Source organism: Xenopus laevis, chromosome 7S, assembly GCF_017654675.1.
Source record: "Xenopus laevis strain J_2021 chromosome 7S, Xenopus_laevis_v10.1, whole genome shotgun sequence".
Classification (NCBI taxonomy): Eukaryota; Metazoa; Chordata; class Amphibia; order Anura; family Pipidae; genus Xenopus; species Xenopus laevis.
The window spans coordinates 23,135,799-23,157,428 of NC_054384.1; the positions used below are offsets into that span (position 1 = coordinate 23,135,799).

The 21,630-nt window shown below is 40.0% G+C and overlaps 1 protein-coding gene across 4 annotated transcripts in view; it reads right to left on the reverse strand.

The window, feature by feature from the left end:
• The window catches only part of herc4.S (HECT and RLD domain containing E3 ubiquitin protein ligase 4 S homeolog), a 47,750-nt gene extending 32,533 nt beyond the window's left edge, over positions 1 to 15,217 (reverse strand). For 2 of the 4 annotated variants that reach the window (XM_018226951.2, XM_041570999.1), the window contains exons 1-7: positions 15,063 to 15,217; positions 10,566 to 10,964; positions 8,819 to 8,978; positions 6,370 to 6,446; positions 4,379 to 4,600; positions 3,063 to 3,154; positions 1,892 to 2,022 (exon numbers count right to left, since the gene is read on the reverse strand). In XM_018226951.2, coding sequence (XP_018082440.1) covers positions 1,892 to 2,022; positions 3,063 to 3,154; positions 4,379 to 4,600; positions 6,370 to 6,446; positions 8,819 to 8,978; positions 10,566 to 10,791 — 908 coding nt within the window. In that variant the 5' untranslated portion in view covers positions 10,792 to 10,964; positions 15,063 to 15,217. Of the gene's footprint in view, positions 1 to 1,891; positions 2,023 to 3,062; positions 3,155 to 4,378; positions 4,601 to 6,369; positions 6,447 to 8,818; positions 8,979 to 10,565; positions 10,965 to 15,062 lie in introns of those variants that run through there. The other 2 variants (XM_041571001.1, XM_041571000.1) reach the window with 1 other exon arrangement.
• Between the last annotated feature and the right edge of the window lie 6,413 nt (positions 15,218 to 21,630).

A 21,630-nucleotide genomic window follows, 5' to 3' on the forward strand; every position in this document is an offset into this window, starting at 1 on the left:
CTACATTTAAAGCCATACTGACACGTTCCTATAAAAATCACAGGAACGTGAAGTAAATGTTGCACAAGGAATAGTTCCCTGCAAAGTCCCCCCAGCAAAGCACACATAATCGTTTCCCACAAAGCCGCTCCCAGCCCGCGAACCTGTGTGCTGCCGACTCGCTCACACAGCTAACTGATCTTCCAGGTTGCTTTAGTGACACTGGGCTGGGGGCGGAGCGATCCTTCCATAGATTGAATTCCTGTTTTCATTCATAATCAGCCTATGGAAGGATCGCAATGCCCCCAGTCCAGCACCACTGAATGTGCCATTCAAGCACAGGATACACAGTAGATAATAGATAAGTTCTGAAGAATCCCATTGTATACTACAGAGCTTATATGTTATCTGCTGTGTAATCTGTGACTTTTCTCCTTTTTCAGCTTTGAATGGCTGCCCCCATGGCTACACAGCAGCAGGGTTATACCAGTGAGCACCAGAGATTTCTTCTCTTCCGTCTTCCCTTTTCCTTTGCGCATCTGCACATACACAGTAGAGCGAAAAGCCGAAATTTAACTAAAAAGTTGGCTATTTCGTTCAACTGCGAATGCGTTTGCCCTGGGAAAATTTGAAGAAAGAAGACACCGTGGTGCTCACTGGTATAACCCCGGGCCGGTGCAGTTTTCTGCTGATAGGAGCACCAGCCTGGGATTTTAGGTAAGTCTGTACAATCACTTGGGGTGCCTAACATTTGGCTCCCTCAAGTGTACAAAGCCTTTCCTTCTCCTTTCAATGGAAGACTTGCTAAGGAACAAAACACTCCAATGTTCTCAGTTGACAGAAGTGGGTATGTGGGGCTTCATCTGTATTTCAATTGATAAATCGAAGGAAGTGAAATATATTTTTACAAACTATCTTCAGACACTAGCTTCATATTCACTTTTTTTTTTAAATAGTAAATAGGGGGCCTATTTATTGATTAAAATAATGCCTGTGTAAAATAAATGGTGAATTTATCAAAGTGTGTGTTTTATTTAATGGTGTCCAAATGCTGGCTTTGACCCTGTTATTTTATACTTCTTCAGTCCTTGCGTAATCCATTACAGTCAATGGGAAAAGTTTTAGAGGAAAGTAAGTTGTGGTGCAAAAAAAACAAAAAACAGATGAACTCCATATTTCCCTAACAGCTACTTCTGTTTACATCAGATTTGTACAACCAACACACAGCTTGATAAAGTATGCGGTTTTTACACAGTGAAGCCTGGTGATGTGTGGTGTATTTCGAAGCAGTTTCTTTACACAGCATGATAAAAGGCCCTAAAATATCCACTAGAACATGTTGGTATAGGTTATTGTAACGTTTAACTGTGCACATGTGTATGCTTGTACAGGGTATGACACTGTGGAGTGCACACAAAATGTAATTTACATATTTAAATAGCTTAGAACATACCCACACTGACCAAGCAGACTGCAAACAAATAAAAATGACTATGAGGTAGCATTACAATTTACATTCAGAATGGTAAATTCTTTACCTGATGGAGTTTACAATAATTTCCCTGTATCGAAAAATCTGCAGCCTGTCTTATATGTGCATATGCAAATTAGGACTCGGATTCAATATTCTGCCGAATCTTTCGCAAAGGATTCGGGGGTTCGGCCGAATCCAAAATAGTGGTCCTCTCCTCACTCAAGCTCTTTATTCTCCTAGCCTTTTATCTCTACACATTATACTCAATTCTTCCATTATTAAGCTTCTTAAAAATTATGGAATGGCTATGAAATAGGCCAAATGATTTGAAGCAAGAGGGTCCATTGACACCTGGGCCCACCAGGAGTTTTACTGTATCCCAGTCCGACGCTGATATGTTGGGTTTTTTATTTTTAATTAATACAATTAAGATCATACCTCCCACATGCAATTTGTGTCACAATGTTTCCCATAAGCTCAAACACCTTCCTTGGGTTGACTTCATGGCTGGCAGAGTTGTGACCAAGCTGTCCGTAGCCCCCAGCTCCGAATGTAAATACACCACCCTCCTAAAACAAATACATATATGAACATAAAACATAAGCAACTACTTTTTCACTCAAATGTTTTACATGGAATATAGTAAACAATGATCATAAGAGCAGAGGTTTAAGGTACTTTTGATAGCTACAGTAACAATATCAGATTGAGAGAGAAGTGTAGCACTTCCAGTTAAGGAAGGCAGCAGAAATAAAAACCTATGTAATGCTCTTTGGCTTTAAATTGCTACTACACAGTGCTGAACTCCTCGAGGTCCACTGTAGATCTATGTTTACATCAATAACATGTCTAAGTTTTAAAGGGAAATAATATTTACTAAACAAGATGCTGTAATAATCTAGTTTTAATACTTAAAAGCATTTTCTTATTGCAAAGTTTGAGACATATTTTCTTTCCTACTGCTTTTATTTATTTTTGGCGGAACTTGTTGTTTACATGCACAAAATATGCTGCTATATTTGGCTAAAAATTACAAAGATTAAATGAGTGGTCCTCTTCAGTGTTATGTGCCCCACAAGTCTACACTAAGGCTAAAATACATTAAAGGGGTTATTTATCAAAATTCATTTTTTCCAGATTTTTTAAGTAAAAAAAGTATGATCAAACTAGAATCCACAATTTGACATTATTTAACACTGAAAAACTTTTTGTCCGAAACTCAGTGCAGACCATGATATCTTCCAATTTTAAATGGGACCTTTGCCATTGATTTCTACAGGACCCTGACAGCTTGGAGATGGAGTATTTTCGGATTTGGACTTTAAGCAGCCTTGGGGTATAATAAATAATGAAAAAAAAAATGTTTTCCACTAAAAATTCAGATTTTATAGTAAAAAAACCAAAAACCCTCAAACTTTGAGTTTTTGGCATTCAGACTTAAATAACCCCCTTAAAGTGTGCAGTAGAAAATATCATGCTTAATTGTCTTATTCTTCAGTCTTTTCCAATGTAAAGATAATTCATTTCTGGACACCCACCACCAGCAAAGTTATTATTCATTTTATATTATAATTTTATATTAAATTATTGGCTATAACGGTTAATTTACTTTGGTTAAAGCAGCTGTATGATCTTCTCCACAGCAGATGTAAATTATTTTCTGCGAGCGAAGTGACTTGAGAAGAGCTGGGTCACTTCGATCTGTTGGGATAACCAAAAAAATATTTTTTTTTTTAAAAAGGCACATTTGAATGACTGTGAAACCATTTTTTCTGGCCCCCTGAAAAATGTAAAATTGGGGTTGTACTGTAATTCACATTTGAAATAATCCACCTGGGAGATTTTGATGATGAGATAAGGGACAATCGAACATCAATACCTATTTCTCATATATTATGCAAAAAAAATGCATGATGTTCAGTTTTTCTCTACTACAAAACAACGCTTTATTCAGTTTTCTCTAAAAATTTCCCAACACTCTCTCACTTTAAAGTCACAGGGTAGCTGTATTTGCAAAGCAGCCATAGCACTAATAATATTCAGCATCAAACAGGGAAACATTCTATAATCAAATGTAATAAACCTTTAATATATTCTATATTTGGAGTCTGGGTCTTTTTCCAAACACACACAAGCCACAAGCTGGGCTGCCTTTTCGATCAGCTACTATGAGGTTAAAATTCATCCTGCATTCCCAAACGTTCCATAAAAGCTCAATACTGCCAAGGATGGCTCTTAAAAGGAGAAGGAAAGGCTGTTTTTACTTGGGGGTGCCAAAATGTAGGCACCCCCAAGTGATTGTATACAGGATACTTGCCTGAAAACCCAGGCTGGTGCTCCTATCAGCAGAAAACGTCCGGGGGTCCTTCCAGCGAGCACCATGGAGAGATCGGCTTCTTCTTTCTTTAACGAAGAAGTCAATATTTTGTTCTACTGTGCATGTGTCTGCACCGGGAAATTTGAAGATAGAAGAAAAAGGAAGCCGATCGTTCCATGGTGCTCAATGGAAGAACCCCCGGACCGGTGCAGTTTTCTGCTGATCGGAGCTAACTTTTGGCACCCCTAAGTAAATAGGCCTTTCCTTCTCCTTTAATTACATTCTGGCATACATCAGTATTGTCCTATTTAGCATTTGGGACTGTTAAACACTGATCGACATGTTCTGTACATCAGGATCTATGACTCCTCTCCTCTCAGGATCTGGTGATGTCTCAACAGATTTAAAGTAAAGAAGCATCTATAGATCATATTTACTGTTCAGGTTCACTGTGACATGATAGGACTGGATAAGTCTACCAGCAGTACGTATGGTTGAATCATCAGTACAGTTGAAACAGGCCAAAATTACTAGTTATGCACATCCACTATTAATCCTATGTACCTGGAAAACACAAATGACAGGCTTGCACAAAAATGACTTCTTACCAGTTTCATCATTAAGACCAAGCTGGCCAAATTTGTTTCTTCCCCAACCAAAAATGGCCCCTGAGATTGTTAATGCAAAACTGTGGCCACCTCCAGCAGCAATGTGAGCAAAGGGAATGCCTGATAGAGATTTAATATGTCTGGGTGCACTCTCTTTCCTTTTTTCCGAGCCCAAGCCAAGCTGACCATACTGATTTTGTCCCCATGAGTAAATATTGCTTTCTGGTGAAGAAAAAGAAAATTACACTGATTTTATGGTGTCAAGAAGGTCAAAATCAGGGTATCTATAAACTAGAAATATAGAGCAATTCAACTATACATAATATATATTATACCAAAAAATCACCCTAACATCTCACCTCTTTGAAGCCATTTCAATAGTAAGCATGGTACTTTGTTCAAGACTTTTGTACTAAGCTATATATACAGTGGTGTTTTTTTTACATATATGAATGTGTGCTAAAACATCATCTTTCAAACAAATCATAAAAGTACATAAAGAAAACCTAGTTAAACAAATGAAATGAAAATATTATTTTATTTGGTCATGCATTTATTAGAAAAAAATGATCCACCAAAATCTGTGTGTGTGGCAAGAGTAAGTGAATCATTATTCACTTACTTTTGCTCAGTATTTGGTGTGACCCCCTTGTGCAACAATAACTGCAACTAAATGTATTTTTGTAAATACATGCACTTGGATAGATACTAGTGCATGTGTGGGGAGTGTCCCGACACTTTTCGTGCCATGACGATAGGTCGTTCAGATGATCGGACAGGTTTGAAAATTTCTGTTGGCTACCGATAATATCTCTGCTTGTATTGCCGATAACAGTGGGAGACCAGCTTTTTTTCAACAGCTTTTGTCGGACATAACTTTTGTACGATTGCTGTCAGGGGTAGAACATCGTCTAATCTCTTCTTTTACTACTTACTACTATTTGATCTGAAGGATTAGTGGTAGGTCTGGAGAAGGCACTGAACGATCATTTGTCCGATGTGAAGGTGAATCTGCACATTTATGGCCACCTTAAAACATCTTTTATTAACTTTTTATCAACTTTTATTAAACATTTACATTTACAAGCAATGGCAACTTCATTTCTAAAAGCAAACACTATCTGCAATAACCAAGAAGCCTGTTATTATTTTTAACTAGTTATTTTTAATGGACTGTTACCATTAAAACTACCAATTTGCTCCATGGCAACATATTTGGCATCATTGCCTCAAAGCATCATTATCCTGCCATGAAAAACATTTTCTTTGGAAAAGTTCACTGCATAGAAACAGGAAAGGTTGCATTGAAGCTTTTCCCAGTTTTAACTTCTACAAACCTAAAGATACCTTTATTTTTACCATATAATCTCCCATTTAAAATACCTGTTTGTGGGTGGGTTCACATGTATAAATGCTCCAATGGTTCAATAGTCAATAGCTTAAAGCATGAAAGATTAAACAACTAAATTTTATTTTCAAACTTCAAGTAAAATTCCAATATATTCCTCTGTTTAGGAAAGACACAAGAAAGAATCTGAGGATTCTGATGTCTTTCCTACACAGAGGACCATCAGATCAGTCCTTTTTCTTCTGCCAAGTTCTTCAACTGGATTAAAAGCAGGTGGAGCTGTTGTAGCAAAATGAATGATATTAACAGTACATTTTCCTGAATATTTTGGCATCTTTACTGTCATTTTTTTTATTGCAAATTTACCCATTAAGCTTTGGGCCTCCACAAGATACATTTTGGCACTCCTTAAGAACAATCTAAAGTTATGTCCTGCCCTTATGCTTGCAGGTGCAACTGTATTGCTATTATGCAATGCAAACATTTTTGCTTTCGATTTCAGCAGGTGCAGGTACGTTGAAATAAAGTATACTACATAAGTGTGTATTGAGAAAGAACACTTTGCCTCTTTGAGTTAATGAGATCCCTAAAGCACATCTTGAATTTATATTCCATAAAAGACTAGGTAGGAGGAGTTACTTACCTTTAGATAGTGCGAGTGAATGATGATGTCCACAGGCAACTTGTACAATCTGTATATCAGACAAACTCTTTATATTTCTGTGGAATACAAACTAAGATAAGCTCACAAAGAAAGACATCTATACAAAATAACAGTTTCTCTGGATTTTCTGGAATTGAAATGATCTGGCTGATTACATTGATACGAAAGGAATGAGCAACTTCCACATTTTTATTTGCACTACACTGTTTAGAAAAAGCAATAGTTATTGTAAATTCCTTCACCTGCAATGAGAGGAGAATGTTGGATAGATTAAAGGTGGTGGTGGACTCTACCATACAAAGACACTGAAGCCCACAATGCAATTTGCCGCTTAAAAGCAATTATCAAAGGGGTTATTTGCTTCTGCTAAAACACTTACATTGCAATATTGATGCACTTTTGAACAATTTAACGGACAAATTTACTAAAGGGCGAAGTGGCTAACGCTATCGAAATTCTCCTACACTAGAGAAGGAGATAGACTCTAGCGCTACTTCGCACTCTTATGCCAGGCGAAGTTTCGCTCTTGCGAAAGAGCGTTACTTTGCAAATTCACTAAGATGTGGATTTTACTGAACGTTACCTCTTGCGCCAGACTTGCCTTCGCCACCTCAGACCAGGTGAAGTGCAATAGAGTAGATAGACAAATTTTCAACAATTTTTGAGGTCCTAAGTCCTAAGTCCCGAAAAACTTTTTTCAGGGTGATAGGCTGCAAAAGATCGTAAATTTTTTCTGGGGTACCCGGCTTCCCCCCTATATTTCCTAACATACGGCACATAAACTATACACTGGGCTCATGTGTAGGGTATTATAACAACTCTATTTTATTTTATTAAGGTTCCCTGGGCTGCAACTTACATGTCCATTAAACTTTAACTTCCCGCCGTATGCAAATGAGCCAACGATAGCGCAACTTCGATTCACTTGCCGCAGTAACGCTGGCGCTATTTCACCAGCGTTTGGTGCCCTGGACGCAACTTTCGCTTTTAGTGAATTAGTGTTGTCCTGGCGAATTTATGCCTGGCAAAGTGTTGCGATGTGAGTGAAGCCGTCGCTGGTGAATTTTCAGAGGTTAGTGAATTTGCCCCATAATGTTTTAAAGAGGTGATTCTGAGTATCACCTATGGCAAAGCACTTATGTGTAGCTTTGTTGCTGCAACATTGCCTTAAAACCCTTTACCTTTATGTGTAGCTTTGTTGCTGCAACATTGCCTTAAAACCCTTTACCAGACACACTGCCAGCATACAGTGCAACATGCATCAAAGGACAGTTTTGCCCTCTAGTTGTATAATCAACATTATAAAACACTTGGGCCTGGCAGAGGCCCATGTAAAACTGGAATTGTAAAGGTGTGTTCAGAATCTCTAGTAAAAAGTAATGTGTTTTATGACACATTCTTAATCTATAAATTGGAACCCAAAAATGGGTTGCCATGTTGTTTATGGGGTATAACCATGACCTCTTGAATTTCCAAGCATAGAAGTAGAAGGTAGGGGAGCGCCAGACATCAAAATAGTCACAGAGAGATGGGTCAATTGAATTAATCAAATAATAAGCAAAAAGAGAAAGAACTGACCATGTAATTGCACTTTCCCATCTGTTACATCCAAAACCTCATATGTGTATTGTTAAAACATTACTTTTAATAAATGATAAATAAAAAGTCCAGCGTGATTCATTTAAAATAAAAGTTTTTAAAAATTAAGTTTTAACAATACACATGAGGTTTTGGATGCAACAGATGGCAAGGTGCAATAACATGGTCAGTTCTTTCTCTTTTTGCTTACCTCTTGAATTTCTACCTATAAAAATATTTTTCTGTAGGGCAAGAAAATCTGGGGTCATCTAACTGGCTCCATGGTTTAATTTTGGGTCCCATTCAGTCTCAACCCACTTGTTTGGTGTCTAACCATTGTACAAGGAAGTGAACAAATTCCATTGTTTATAAATAAAATATATAATCTTCTCCAAGTTTAACAAAACAGATTATTTGTGAGATTTATCTAACGGCAAAGAGCGTGCATTTTATATAAAATAAAAGTATATTTTTAATTTTAATGGATACCCTGTTGCTCCATGATAAAATGCTTTAAAGGGTAATGTATTATAGAAAAAAAGGCAGAGTGAAAAATAAATTAGTGAATTAAAAAAAAAAAGTAACCTATAAAAGATAATGAAATGAAAACACAAACCATTATGAATCCTTATTGGAGAGATGCAGAAAATAACGCAAATTAGAAAAAAACTGAAAATATAGCTTACTGCAAAAAAAGTGTTTAGATTAAAACTATCTATGATACAAGATAACAGACGTTTATTTTTAATTTCCCTTTTAGTGGGTGTTACATCCCAGACTGGATTATTTCTGTAATGATGAAATAGCAGAGAAGATTTCAAGACGCTAAGAGGTCACTACAAGAGATTACCTTGGTACTCTAATATAATCTTCTGCAATAGACACACCTATCTGTCCATGTGCAGCATGACCCCAAGAAAACACTTGACCTTTGTCATTTAATGCCAATGTGTGAGCTTCTCCACATGAAACTGCCACGATGATCTGAGCATCCAGGGCTCCAACCTGCTCTGTAACGGATGAAAAGAAAAATAATTAAGCTGCATTGCTGGCAGTCTGAATACAACTATACAAATTAGAAGTTTAGCAGAAAACTTTTTGTAAAGTGCTAAATATTGCAGTTTAGTTTTGTCTTAAATAAAAGTTCTGCTTTGCTAAAGCAGTGGTTACTGCTGTGGAACTGTCCCCTCGCCAAACAAGCAGATCTCTGCCCAATTTGGCAACCTATATCTTGGGCTTAATTAGGCCACATGCCAACAACAGAGAGCGTAGAGGACCTCATTACAGAACCATAATTTTAATTCTGCCTGTTAGATATTTGGCCGATTCATCTGGGATAATTGCATATTTGTTCTTCCATATACACCTGAAAGGTCAGTTAGGATAAGACTAATTTATTTACTTAGATACGATTGGTATTATTGTAACTGACCAAACATTTTCATATATCTGTAACCTTGCTATGCGCTATGGGGTTGGTCTTCCAGGGGGGGCCCAGGAAAACAACAATGCGATCCTAATGAGCACAGAGGATCTCATTAAAGGAGAACTAAACTTTTTATGGCTAAAATGCCATATTTTTTTTGTCAAATTCTGTTTATTTATCTTTTCAACAGACAAAAAAATAAAAGTTACCAAGTTGCCAATTTTACGCTTCCATTTATTTAACAATTCAAGTTTGTGAATAGTCATTGTCAGACAGAGGGAGGGGAGGGTGAGTTGTCATATACTATCTAACATCAAAGAACCTTAATCCAAGACCAGAGCCCACCTCCCTTAAACCGGTACCCTTTTGCCTGTATATCTGCCATACCCATATTGCTAAGTTAGTTATCAGGTCATCTAACGCCAGCCATTTTGCCCATAGCGATTCAAATTTATTTGGACAGTTTCTAGAAATATATACTGCTTTAACATGTGGTAGGTTAGAAATTGACAAGCTGCTTCCATTCCCTAAACCGTGGGGCCTGAGTGGCCATCCATTAAAGTTTCTTAGCAAAAAATAGGAGTTGTAATAGCAATAGTCTGTCTCTTAATGGTCCATACGGCTGAACGTTCAGATTACCCCCGATTATAGCCATGCTCGTTAATGGCAATGTCGCCAAACGAATGGATCTTTGCGCCTATGGCCACCTTAAGTCCTGTAAAATGACATTATAACTGGTATTCAGCAGCTTTTTGTGAAAGACAGATCATGTCATACAAATGTATTGCCTTTTTACGATGTAGTTTATGATGTTTAAGTAGAAATTTGGACATTGGTGTTGAAATAGATGTGGTCCTACGTAGGTTTTCTGATACAGTGTTTTTAATACAGTGCAATTTAAACATTTGCTGGGTTCTGTATTTGTCCATGTTTATTTAATCTGTCCAGTAATTGCACAGAGATGGCACTGAAACTAGTGCATCTATATATCCATGGATGGAACAAGTTAATCCATTCAGGATGTATCTTAGCAGAAGCCGCAGATTTCCATCGACTTTCAAACATAAAGGTGTTTATTGTGTAACTATGAGATGAAACCTGTTAAAATACTTGCACACTTTAATATTACTTTTATAGTATAATCATGCCGTTATCAAACAAAATGTTTTACCTGGCTTTTTTCTACTTTTGTCATGTCCCAGTTGCCCAAGATCGTTACATCCACAGGTGTAAACTGTCCCATCATCCAAGACAAAACCCGTGTGTCTGTTTCCACATCCGACATCACGGACATTTTTATTGATGAAAAAGTCACATCTTCTGGGTTCTATAACAACCTCTTCATCAATCCCCCCTAATCCCAGCTGTCCAAAAGATGCATTTCCCCAGCATAACATGATTGTAGGGCTCCAAGTTTCAGTCCTGCCCCAGACTGGCTGGTTTGGTGAGGTCCTCCCAATATAATTCTTTTCTGACGACAGATATTCTATTTGCAGCTAGTAGAAATAACAAATTGAGATGGCCTCATTTCCAATGACATTTTGTACTCTTATCCCATGGATATTCGTGCCTGCAAATGTTACAGATTTAAAAATGACATGTTTAAAGTAAAATGTTTTAATTACATTATAAAGCTTGCTGATGCTAAATTTTTGTGGTCAAACTAAAACCAACCCCCTTTACTTACTTATGTCCGCCTGTTATACCTCTTAAAGGGCACCAGTTGGCCAAAAATATTTTCCCAATCAAGTATACGGGCTAATAAGAGCCCACACTGCAGTTGGGGTAACAGTATGCTTTCTTTTTAAAGAATTGCCCCCAGCCAGTGCTAGAACATTCACACCGGGAGGGAGCTCCCGGTTCGAGCAGCCAAGTTGCTGCTGTTACCCCCAACCAGAGTGTGGGCTCTATTAGCCCCTTACCTTTGTGTTGGGGATAATATTTTTGGTCAACAGGTGCAGTTTAAAACTATAGAAGTGGCATTGGGCTTGGAGACAAGGCAATAACCTAAAAAGTTAAAGGCACTTTTTACATTTACACTCCCACGTGGATTGTTGCCCCATCCAAGTATGTAAAAATGTAAAATACATTTGGATAAAAACATAATACTTTCAAAATATGATGCAGTTAGAGCAGACAAAGTCAACATTTTGTGTAATAGTGTAAATAATGTGAAAGGGCATTTAGGGTATAAACAGCATTGGGTATTTTGTCTGCAGCATTTTTTCCCTCTCCAAACGAGGCCAGAATTTGCTCAGGGTAAGAGGCAAATGACTTGGCACCCCACTGTAATTTAATCTTTGCTTCTCCTTTAAAAGTGTCACTCCATGTTAAAGGGGTTGTTCACCTTCCAAACATTTTTTTCAATTCAGTTGTTTTTAGATTGTTCCCCAGAAATAAAGACTTTTTCAAATTACTTTCCATTATTTATTTTTTACTGTTTTTCCAAAATCTAAGTTTAAAGTTGAATGCCCCTGTCTTTGGTGTTTGAGTCTAGCAGCTCAGTAATTCAGGTGCAGACTCTAAACTGTTACAATTTTGCAACATTTAGTTGATACATTTCTTTTTTTTATTATTTGAAAAAATTTTTTATTATTGTTTCTTTTTTCCAACTTACAAATAAAACAAAGAAGTTCCACTAAACACAACAACACAAAAAAGAGGAGGAGAGAAAAAAAAAAAAAAAATTATACACATATATATATATATATATATATATATATATATATATATATATATACATATATATATATACATACATACAACTAATTAAATAAATAAATAATTAAATAAGTAATATAGGGGTGTTGGTGATATTTTAGGGGGCCAAAGCCCGTGTTTTATAAGTAAAAAAAAACAAAACAAAAAAACCTGTTTTTTCTTTTTTTTTGTGTTTTTTTTTTTTTCCCAGTGTATTTATAAAGTGTAGGTGTCCGTGCTTTTGTAAGGCAAGTGCCACTTTTATAAAGGACAGTTACCCGTGCTATTGTCGTGAAAGGAAACAATAATATCACAGAGTGAGAAAAAAAAAAAAAAAATATGTATATATAGTGATAGTAATATTTAGAGTGTAAGTGCCGATAATCTTATACAAGGCCAGTGAATATATGATTGTTTTAGGGGCCGATGTGGTAGTATTATCTAAAGTGCAAGTGTCGACGATATTGTAGTTGATACATTTCTCAGCAGCATCTCTGGAGTATTAGCAACTAGTGTATCAATTCTAACAGCTGCCTGTAATGAAACCCAGAGATTCTGCTCAGCAGGGACAACGATAAGAAATGTATCAACTAAATGTATCCATTTAGAACAGTTTACAGGGTCAGCGACCCCCCTCCCAGGGCTGCTTCAGAAGGTGACAAAAGACAATTCATACTTTAATATTAGAAAAACGGTCACACATAGAAAATAGAAAGTCATTGGAAAAAGTCATTATTTCTGGTGATCTATCTGAAAACAACTAGTTGTTTGAAGGTGAACCACCCCTTTAATCTAAATCTGTAATATAAAATATTACATTTCACTATAACCATCTAAAACCACCTTTTTAATTCCATACATTTGCTAAAAAGCTGGTGACTCAAACAAGAGTTTAACGATAGACAACAGTTTAATAACAGCTATGTAAAGAGGCTTACTGTCCCTAATGCTTTGGGAAGACCTTAATTGCTATTTTAAAAGTGGTTTAATATGAAAATACGTGAACAAGTTACACAGAATAGACAATTTGGTTCAGTATTCTCCTAAATGTTTGGCATTATGGAATTGGCACATCCCAAGAAGGACAAGCACTACTAGGGCTAAAAATCTGTGCAGTGGTGTTTGAAAGAAGAGGAAGTGAGACAGGGCTACCGTGTGCCGTCCTGACTGCTTTGAAATATTCCTACTAGCCCAGGAGTGCCCATACTATACTAATGCCAGGTCTACTTTTAGAGATGATGTCCCATTTTGATCTACATCCATAAAAACTGTTAGCATTCTGTTCCATGGAAAATATTACTTAAATGATTTGAGAGAATTTATATTGCTATATTAAACAAACAACTATTTCTATGTAACCTTAACGTAATAAATATCTGAATGAAAAGCATGAAATAGTAGTGTGAGTTAGACAAGCTGTTTGTTGGCAGTGTCTTGAGATCTACTGATCACCAGCTATAGGTCTACTGGTAGATCCTGATCTACCTTTTCGGCACCCCAAAACTTGCCTAATAAACCTTCCAGCTTCTCCCTTGCAGTTGAGGGGTTACTTTATTAAACTTATGATTGAAATCACAGCTAAAATGCCAGAAGGGCAACTCACAGGTACTAACAGGGAGGCCAGATCAGACAAGGATTTGCTCATCTGGGATTAGGGTTGCCACCTGGCTGGTGTTTTACTGGCCAGGCCGGTAAAAATGATAGCTGGTCCCAATGTTATTAATAGGGAAAAAAAGATAAATACATAGGAAGGTTGGTATTTTTTTTCAGAAAAGGTGGCAACCCTATCTGGGATCTTAGCACATATGGTCATATTCTTTTCTATCACTGGCTGAACTAGAGGGGGGGAAGCCTAGTCCGGACTACCTGTGGGATTGGTATACAGGGCCTGAGGGTAGAGTCCTGCGCGGGTCCATTTTTTGGAACACTTACCATACTCGCAACCCAGATCCGTATTCTTACCCGCTTGGACACGATAACCGACCCGACCCGCAAGTACCTTATCCGCAACCCGGACCCGCTGACCATCAAGAATAGGGATGCATCGAATCCAGGATTCGGTTCGGGATTCTGCCAGGATTCTGCCTTTTTCAGCAGGATTCGGATAAATCTTTCTGCCCAGCCGAACCAAATCCTAATTTGCTTATGCAAAAAAGGGGTGGGGAGGGAAATCACAAGACTTTTTGTCAGAACACAAGGAAGTAAAAAAAAGTTTTCCCCTTCCCAGCCCTAATTTACATATGCAAATTAGGATTCGGTCCGGTATTCGGCCGAATCCAAAATAGGGGATTCGGTGCATCCCTAAGAATCAGGAAGTGCTGTCATTATAAACTGGAAGTGACATCAGCGGAAGTAGACGTGATCAGAAAAAAAAAATCGATATTGAGAATACCCGCGGCCCGACTCACACCTGGAACTTCTACCTGCAACCCGCAGGTTTTTGCGGTAACCCACGGGTACCAGCTCCGCTGCCGGACTCTACCTGAGCATGTGGGAAATTAGGGTGCACCCAATTATTATATTATAAATTATTATAACACACTTATTATCACTCACACACACACACTTATTATCACACACCTCACAGACTTTATGTACAACCCAAGGAGAGGGGGGGAGGAGAGTCATTCCAGGGCCTGTGGGTTTGGGGTCCTAAGGGGCGCCCTACTGTACTTGTAGTCTATGTGAGTGAGCTGCAGACTTTAGAAGGGGCAGGAGCTCGGTACCTGCATGTTCTTTCCCCTAAACTCCCAGTAAATCCGCATGGATATTCAATAACCCCCAGCTCTACCGGGACTAAAACTTTAGTGACAAAATAAGCAGTAGTGGAAACACAATGCAGACACACTATCTCCAGCCCTCTCTTACTAAGTCTAATCCAATAAGTGCACAGTGCCGCCCAACAATCCGGCTTTTTGTAACCCAGTTACCCAGCCCAACAGGTTCGCTGTTCCCAATCTCTACTTACACCTCCCGCAAAGCTGTTTACTGCAGGCTCCTACCCTCCTGTCAGAAATATCAAACACACGTCACGGCTACACGTAAACGTAGTGACGCATCACGCAGTCGCCTTGTGGGAGTGACGAGTTGCCCAGCGTGACAGAGTTGGAAGCTGCTATAAAGCGGCTGTAGCTTCTCTTACACTCATCTGAAGTGTTAGTTGCAGCTTGTGCTTTAGTTACAGAACAAAAATAAACGCTTCTTGGTTTCCCATCATGTTTTCCACAACCTTAGCTGCGAATGTTTTCTTTTTTTCCATAATGTATTCTGCCAAGAGTTTAGACTTGTGCCAGGGAGCTTTACAATACATTATCCTGATTGCCAACAGTGGTACATGCCATTATAGCGCCTATTCTCCAAAAATAAGTTCTCCTTAGTTTATTTGTAGGGTCCAGATGCAACGAATCCACTATTTTGGATTCGGCCAAACCCCTGAATCCTTCGCGAAAGATACGGCTGAACTGAATCCGAACCCTAATTTGCATATGCAAATTAGGGGTGGGAAGGGGGAAAATGTTTTACTTCCTTGTTTTCGGACAAAAAGTCACGTGATTTCCCTCCCCACCACTAATTTGCATATGCAAATTAGTGTTCGGATTTGGTTAGGCCTGGCATTCAGTAATTTTGTACAAACAATGAGCAGAGCAATGGCAAATTTGGGAGAAGACTTGGGTGGACTTCACTGGAAGTAATATTTTATTCCCTTCCTGTGGTCTTTAACTAAAGCTCTGGGGCCTAAAAGGGTGTTGGCAGGGTTTTTACCCACACTTGCTGTCACCCATGTTTACCCATAAACAAATGTAGGGGACTGGTAAATGAGTCTTTCAGTATTATTTAGCAGGCAGTCCTCTAGTGTTAAAGCTATGCCCCTTGGTGTTCACAATAGTGACCATTTGATGACACTGTGCAAAAGTGTAAAGTCCTGGGCAGCCATGTGCTCAGGGTCCATCTTGTGCTAGCTCTGACCTGAGCAGGCAGGCAGAGCTCGAGTGGAACCTAGACAGGTCAGGTCTAGTAAGAATAACTACTCACCTTAAGAGGTCACTCTAGGAGTGACAGAAAGACAGGCTATTTATCTGAGCAGCTAGAGGCTCTGCCGAGGATTGTGAGTGGGATTTACATCCCAACTGTCCCTTTTTCAGAGGGACAGTCCCTCTTTTGACAGATCAACCTGCAGTCCCTCATTTGTACTGGGAAGTCCCTATTTTCACTGCACTGAACAGCCAGAAAAAGAAACAAAGTTTTTAACTTAATTGGCTTTTAGCAGAAAGCCCAGAACAGCTAACGGGTGCAAATAAGATACTTTGTAACAATTTTGAGACACAAAAAAAAAAACAGTTTAGATAAGGAGAATTATTTTCAAACTTTCATAATGCCATATAAAATTGTAAAATGAACATGGTAATTAGGGGATGTGGCCACAGAAAGGGGCTGTTGTGTACATTGTCCCCATCCCTGTGGGGGACAGCTACTGACCAAAGGTGCTGTGAGTATATGCCTATCCGCTGTTGCTAAATGATCCTGTTTGCTCTGTATTACACTCCATTGAGGATTATTCTTGTACAATAAATATGTTCTTTGGTTAAGTTAAGTGCCCAATAATTGCACCCTGTATCAAGTTAGAGTTGCACTACACCCTGCCTCCACAATGTTTGCGAGGGCTTATTCCCTAAGAATTAACATCCGGGGGGGCGTGGCCTAATGGCGGTGAGAGCAGACGCATAAATCTAGGCTCTCCACACCGGGACTCGGTAAATCAGCCTCTGGACTGTTAAATAGGTGAAGATGGGCAGAACATCGAAAGGGACTAGCACCCCACTTAGCCAGCGACCGCATTCGCAAAAAAAAGCGAAGGAAATCGCTGATTTCTTTGGCAAGCAGGGAGATAAGGCTACCCAAGAGCCCAACATGGAGGACGGCAGCGAGGCCTCATCACGTGCAGCTTCGCCGACCAGACAGAATACACCCGCTAACAAGCTGTCGGACTTCATGGCCACCCTTCCCACTAAAGCAGACCTTCTACAACTACTGGCGGACATTAAGGACGCGCAGAGGAGCGAGACGGCGATAATCAAAACGGAGCTCTCAGCACTCTCCACGCGACTCGTGAAAATGGAGACGCGTCAAACGGACACGGAGCAGAAGCAGGCCCAACATGACTCCACCATCCGTCTGCATACGAGGCAATTATTCCTTCTACGGAGAGGGCTAGAGGATGCCGAGAATAGAAACAGACGCCATAACATACGCATTCGAGGAGTTCCGGAAGACCTGCAAATTACTGAAGCCAAACAACGGATCCTCAACCTGTTTAATGGCTTGCTAGGCCCGAATCTAGACCACGACATAGCAGTGGACCGCTTCCACAGAGTATATGGCGGCAGAAAAGACAAGCCCAGAGACATCCTGTGCTGCCTCCATAGCTTCACAACCAAAGAGCGTATTCTCTCCAAAGCTCGGGAGACCCCCAGCCTACAGATGGGAGAAGACTCCATAGAATTGTTTCAGGACCTGGCACAAACCACCATTGCCCAGAGACGACTACTGCGCGAAGTCACCAGTAAGCTGAGGGACCGTAACATACCTTACAAGTGGGGATTCCCTTTCTCTCTCGTAGCGCACCATAATGGGAAAAACTACAGTCTGAGAGAGCCGGATGACGGAGAAGCATTCTTTCGGGGCACAGGTACACCCCCGGTGGACCTCACAGAATGGGCAAAGTATGTTTATGGTGAACAGCCCGCTCCTGCACGAGCTTCAACAAATGAGGGCCTCAGCCGTGAGTAGGTTTCAACCAGGAGACTATGCATGGCTCCCTAGTCTAGCCTACATTCTCTCTTTAAGTTTTCAGTTAAGTCTTGGCGCACGCTAAGTTTACACAAGTTACACTATTTACAGACTGGGCATGTGGCCTCACGTATGATTGATGCATATGGCATTACACCCCCCCCCCCTTTTTTCCCCCTTTTTTTTTTTTTTTTTTTGGGGGTGTGCTGGCCCATAATTTTCCCATCGCTTTCTACATACCGCAAAACATGCCACAGGCACCAGTGTCGAACTTTTCATTGTTTAAGACTATGCTTCAGTAGCCCCCTGTACGCCTTACCATTGCTCCTCCTGGGATTGGCTTAGGAACTTCATGTCACCCCGGCCTATTACCTAAACGTGATTGCTGGACCGCACTGCTATATAATTGAATTCCCCCTTTTTTTTTTTTTTTTTTTTTTTTTCTCTTTGTGTATTTAATCTTTTCTCCCTCCCCTGGATGCATCAAAAGATTGCAAGACTGTCGCTCTACCTACGGGGACTCTCCCTCCTCCCCCCCCCCTTTTTTTTTTTTTTTTTTTTTTTGACCCCCCTTCCCACATATAACTGTGTACAGATGGGTATACTACAGAAGATACAACTGCTCCGTACTCAAGACTTTGTTTCGATAATCTAACTGACACACTGATGCAATTCTCCAACATGTCATGGGAACCGACAATGAGTTTTGTCTTGTACTACCTTGTGTGCACTGAAATGCGTTGTTGTTTGGCTTTTTATAGATACCTAACATATATGTATGAAGGTCTGTATACTCTGTGGCCATGCTCAGCCCCCCCCCTTTTTTTTTTTTTTTTTTTTTTTTTTTTTGCTCCTTTCACAGGTCCCATTTCACCAGGGTATGGGCCCTGGCTCTTGAATCCGGTTATACTTACTCTCCTACTATATTCCCCATTGCAATATCCACTAATATTTTGTTGTGTTGTTGCTCTAACATAGGGTGTCATCGATATGGGGAGAGAGGGTTCCTCCTCAACGTGTAAACATTGCATTGCATCATCTTATGTTAATTCCAGATGCGCATACGATGCATGTACGAATGCGGAGTACACCACTATGGTGCCTCCCTTCCTTACTAATTTTTCACCCCCCCCTCCCCCCCCCCTTTTTTTTTTTTTTTTTTTTTTTTTTTTATCTCTTTATGCCTATTAGGAAGAAAATTGGCTTACAGCAATGCCATGCTTCTCTTAATACCCTGCTATCTTTTGCAAGGTAGAAAATATGATAGTACTAAAATACTCTGCCAAGCATTTTATATGGTTCGAAATAATATGTTAATGTATTCTGTTTGATGGTTCTATGTTTCTGTTGACGCTATCTTACTGCAAGATATTGCCTTTGACTATGAGAGTGGCCCCACCGGTCATAATACATCCAAGTACACCATACCAACCAGGCTCCCTAGCGACCCTTCACTCTCACTTAGCTACCGAGTCCTGAACGTGGAAACGTAACCTATATCATCTGCTACTTGTCATCTCCCCTGATCACACTCACACTCATCTTCTTGTACTACCTTGGAGAGTAACCCTCCACCAGGTAGTAGAGTATTACTACCCCACACATAACTGCTAGATAACTACCCGCAGGAACCACACACATCTTCCTAACCTCCCACCCCCCTCCCACCCCACCCATTGGAACGACTATTACTAGCGGCAACATGAGATTATCTCCGACCAAACCCAGAAGATGCAACTCACTCAGTATAACCTCTATCAACGCCAATGGCCTGAACTCTCCACAAAAAAGAATTCTCTTATCTGCTGAACTAAGGAAACACAAAACTGACATAGCCTTTATACAAGAAACTCATTTTAAAAAGGGACATCTCCCCCAATGGCGCAACAAATACTTCCCGGAAATCTACACTAGTGCTCCACAAGACACCAAAACCAAAGGTGTGGCAATTCTCCTTTCTAAGAATTTGAACTTTTCCGTATCAGGTTCCAAAGTAGACCCTAAAGGCAGATACGTCTTTATCACGGGGCACATAGGATGCCGCCAATACACCCTGGCCAACGTGTACTTACCAAACAAAGACCAAGACAAGGAACTCCAGCGTATCACGCAACTTCTCCATCACTTCACAAAAGGTGTGCTTCTATTAGGAGGAGACCTCAACACCCCTTTGGAACCACAGCTCGACTGCTCCGCCGGAAAATCTAGCATACCCCCAGCGACCCCATTTAGGATCCGGAAACAACTTCACGACCTACTGCTAGTAGATGTCTGGCGCACTCAACACTTCACAGAAAAAGATTATACCTACTATTCCGCACGGCATAATATATATACCCGCATAGACTATATATTTGTATCCCAACATGCTCTTACTGAGGTTTGCAACTCTCAGGTACACCTCAGAACATTCTCGGATCATGCAGCCATCTCAATACAACTTAGTCTCCCAGGTACTTCTAAGCCTCATCCCACATGGCGAATGAATGAATCTTTTCTAAAACATCCCGACTTGGTGGAAGAGATTGGCGGAAATATTCGCAACTATTTCAAGGAAAATGGGACACCTGACATATCTCCACTGATATGTTGGGAAGCACACAAATGTGTCATACGGGGGACCCTCATCGAGATAGGAACCAGACGAAAGAAAGCGCACACCCAGCGGGTCGAAGCATCGTTGGCCAAAATTAAACTCCTTGAAGCTCAACACAAACAAACACAAGCCCTACGTACGGCACAGGAATTATTAGAAGCACGAAGAGAACTCAATGATATACTAACTACGTACACTAACAGAATACAGACACTGATTAAGCATCGCTATTACGAGCATGGAAACAAATGTGGAAAGCTGCTGGCAAATGCGCTTAAACAACAGTTAGCGAAAAATTACATCCCCAAAATTAAAACTACTGCGGGGAACCTCGCATTCACTAATGAAAAAATTGCGGAAGAGTTTGTTCAATACTTTACGAAAGTGTACCAGATCGCTCCTACCCACGCTACGGATGATATCTCTTTTCACGCTACTGCTTCCCAGTTCTTAGACCAACACAACTTGCCTAAAATCCCGGAAAATATGGAAGCACAACTTGAATCAGACATCACGACTGCAGAAATACTAAGTGCCATCTCCACAACTCCTATTGGTAAAAGCCCAGGACCAGACGGGTTCCCGATGTCATACTACAAAGAATTCCAGCACCTGCTCTCCCCACACCTGTGCAAGGCTTTCAATGATATACAGGCGGAAGCTAAGTTCTCACCCCAGTCTCTTGAGGCACAGATAACCCTCTTACTGAAACCTAATAAAGACCCGACTGACCCCGGCAGTTACCGCCCAATCTCGCTGATCAATAACGATGCGAAACTATTAGCCAAAATCATAATGAAACGAATACAGCAAATTCTCGAGCACCTGATCGACCCGGAACAAGTTGGCTTTGTACCTCATAGGGAGGCGAGAGATAATACCAATAGGTTAATTAATATTCTACACTACGCACAAACTAGGTCCCGGCAAATGCTTCTTCTCTCGACAGACGCAGAAAAAGCCTTCGATCGGGTGAACTGGCAATTTATGTTCCAATGCCTTCAGAAATATGGCTTTGGCCCGAGATTGCTAAAGTGGATCCAAGCTTTATACCATAACCCCACTGCTAAAGTGAAAATTAATAACCTTCTATCCAACCCCATTGCCATCAGAAACGGCACTAGACAAGGCTGCCCTCTATCTCCCACGCTAT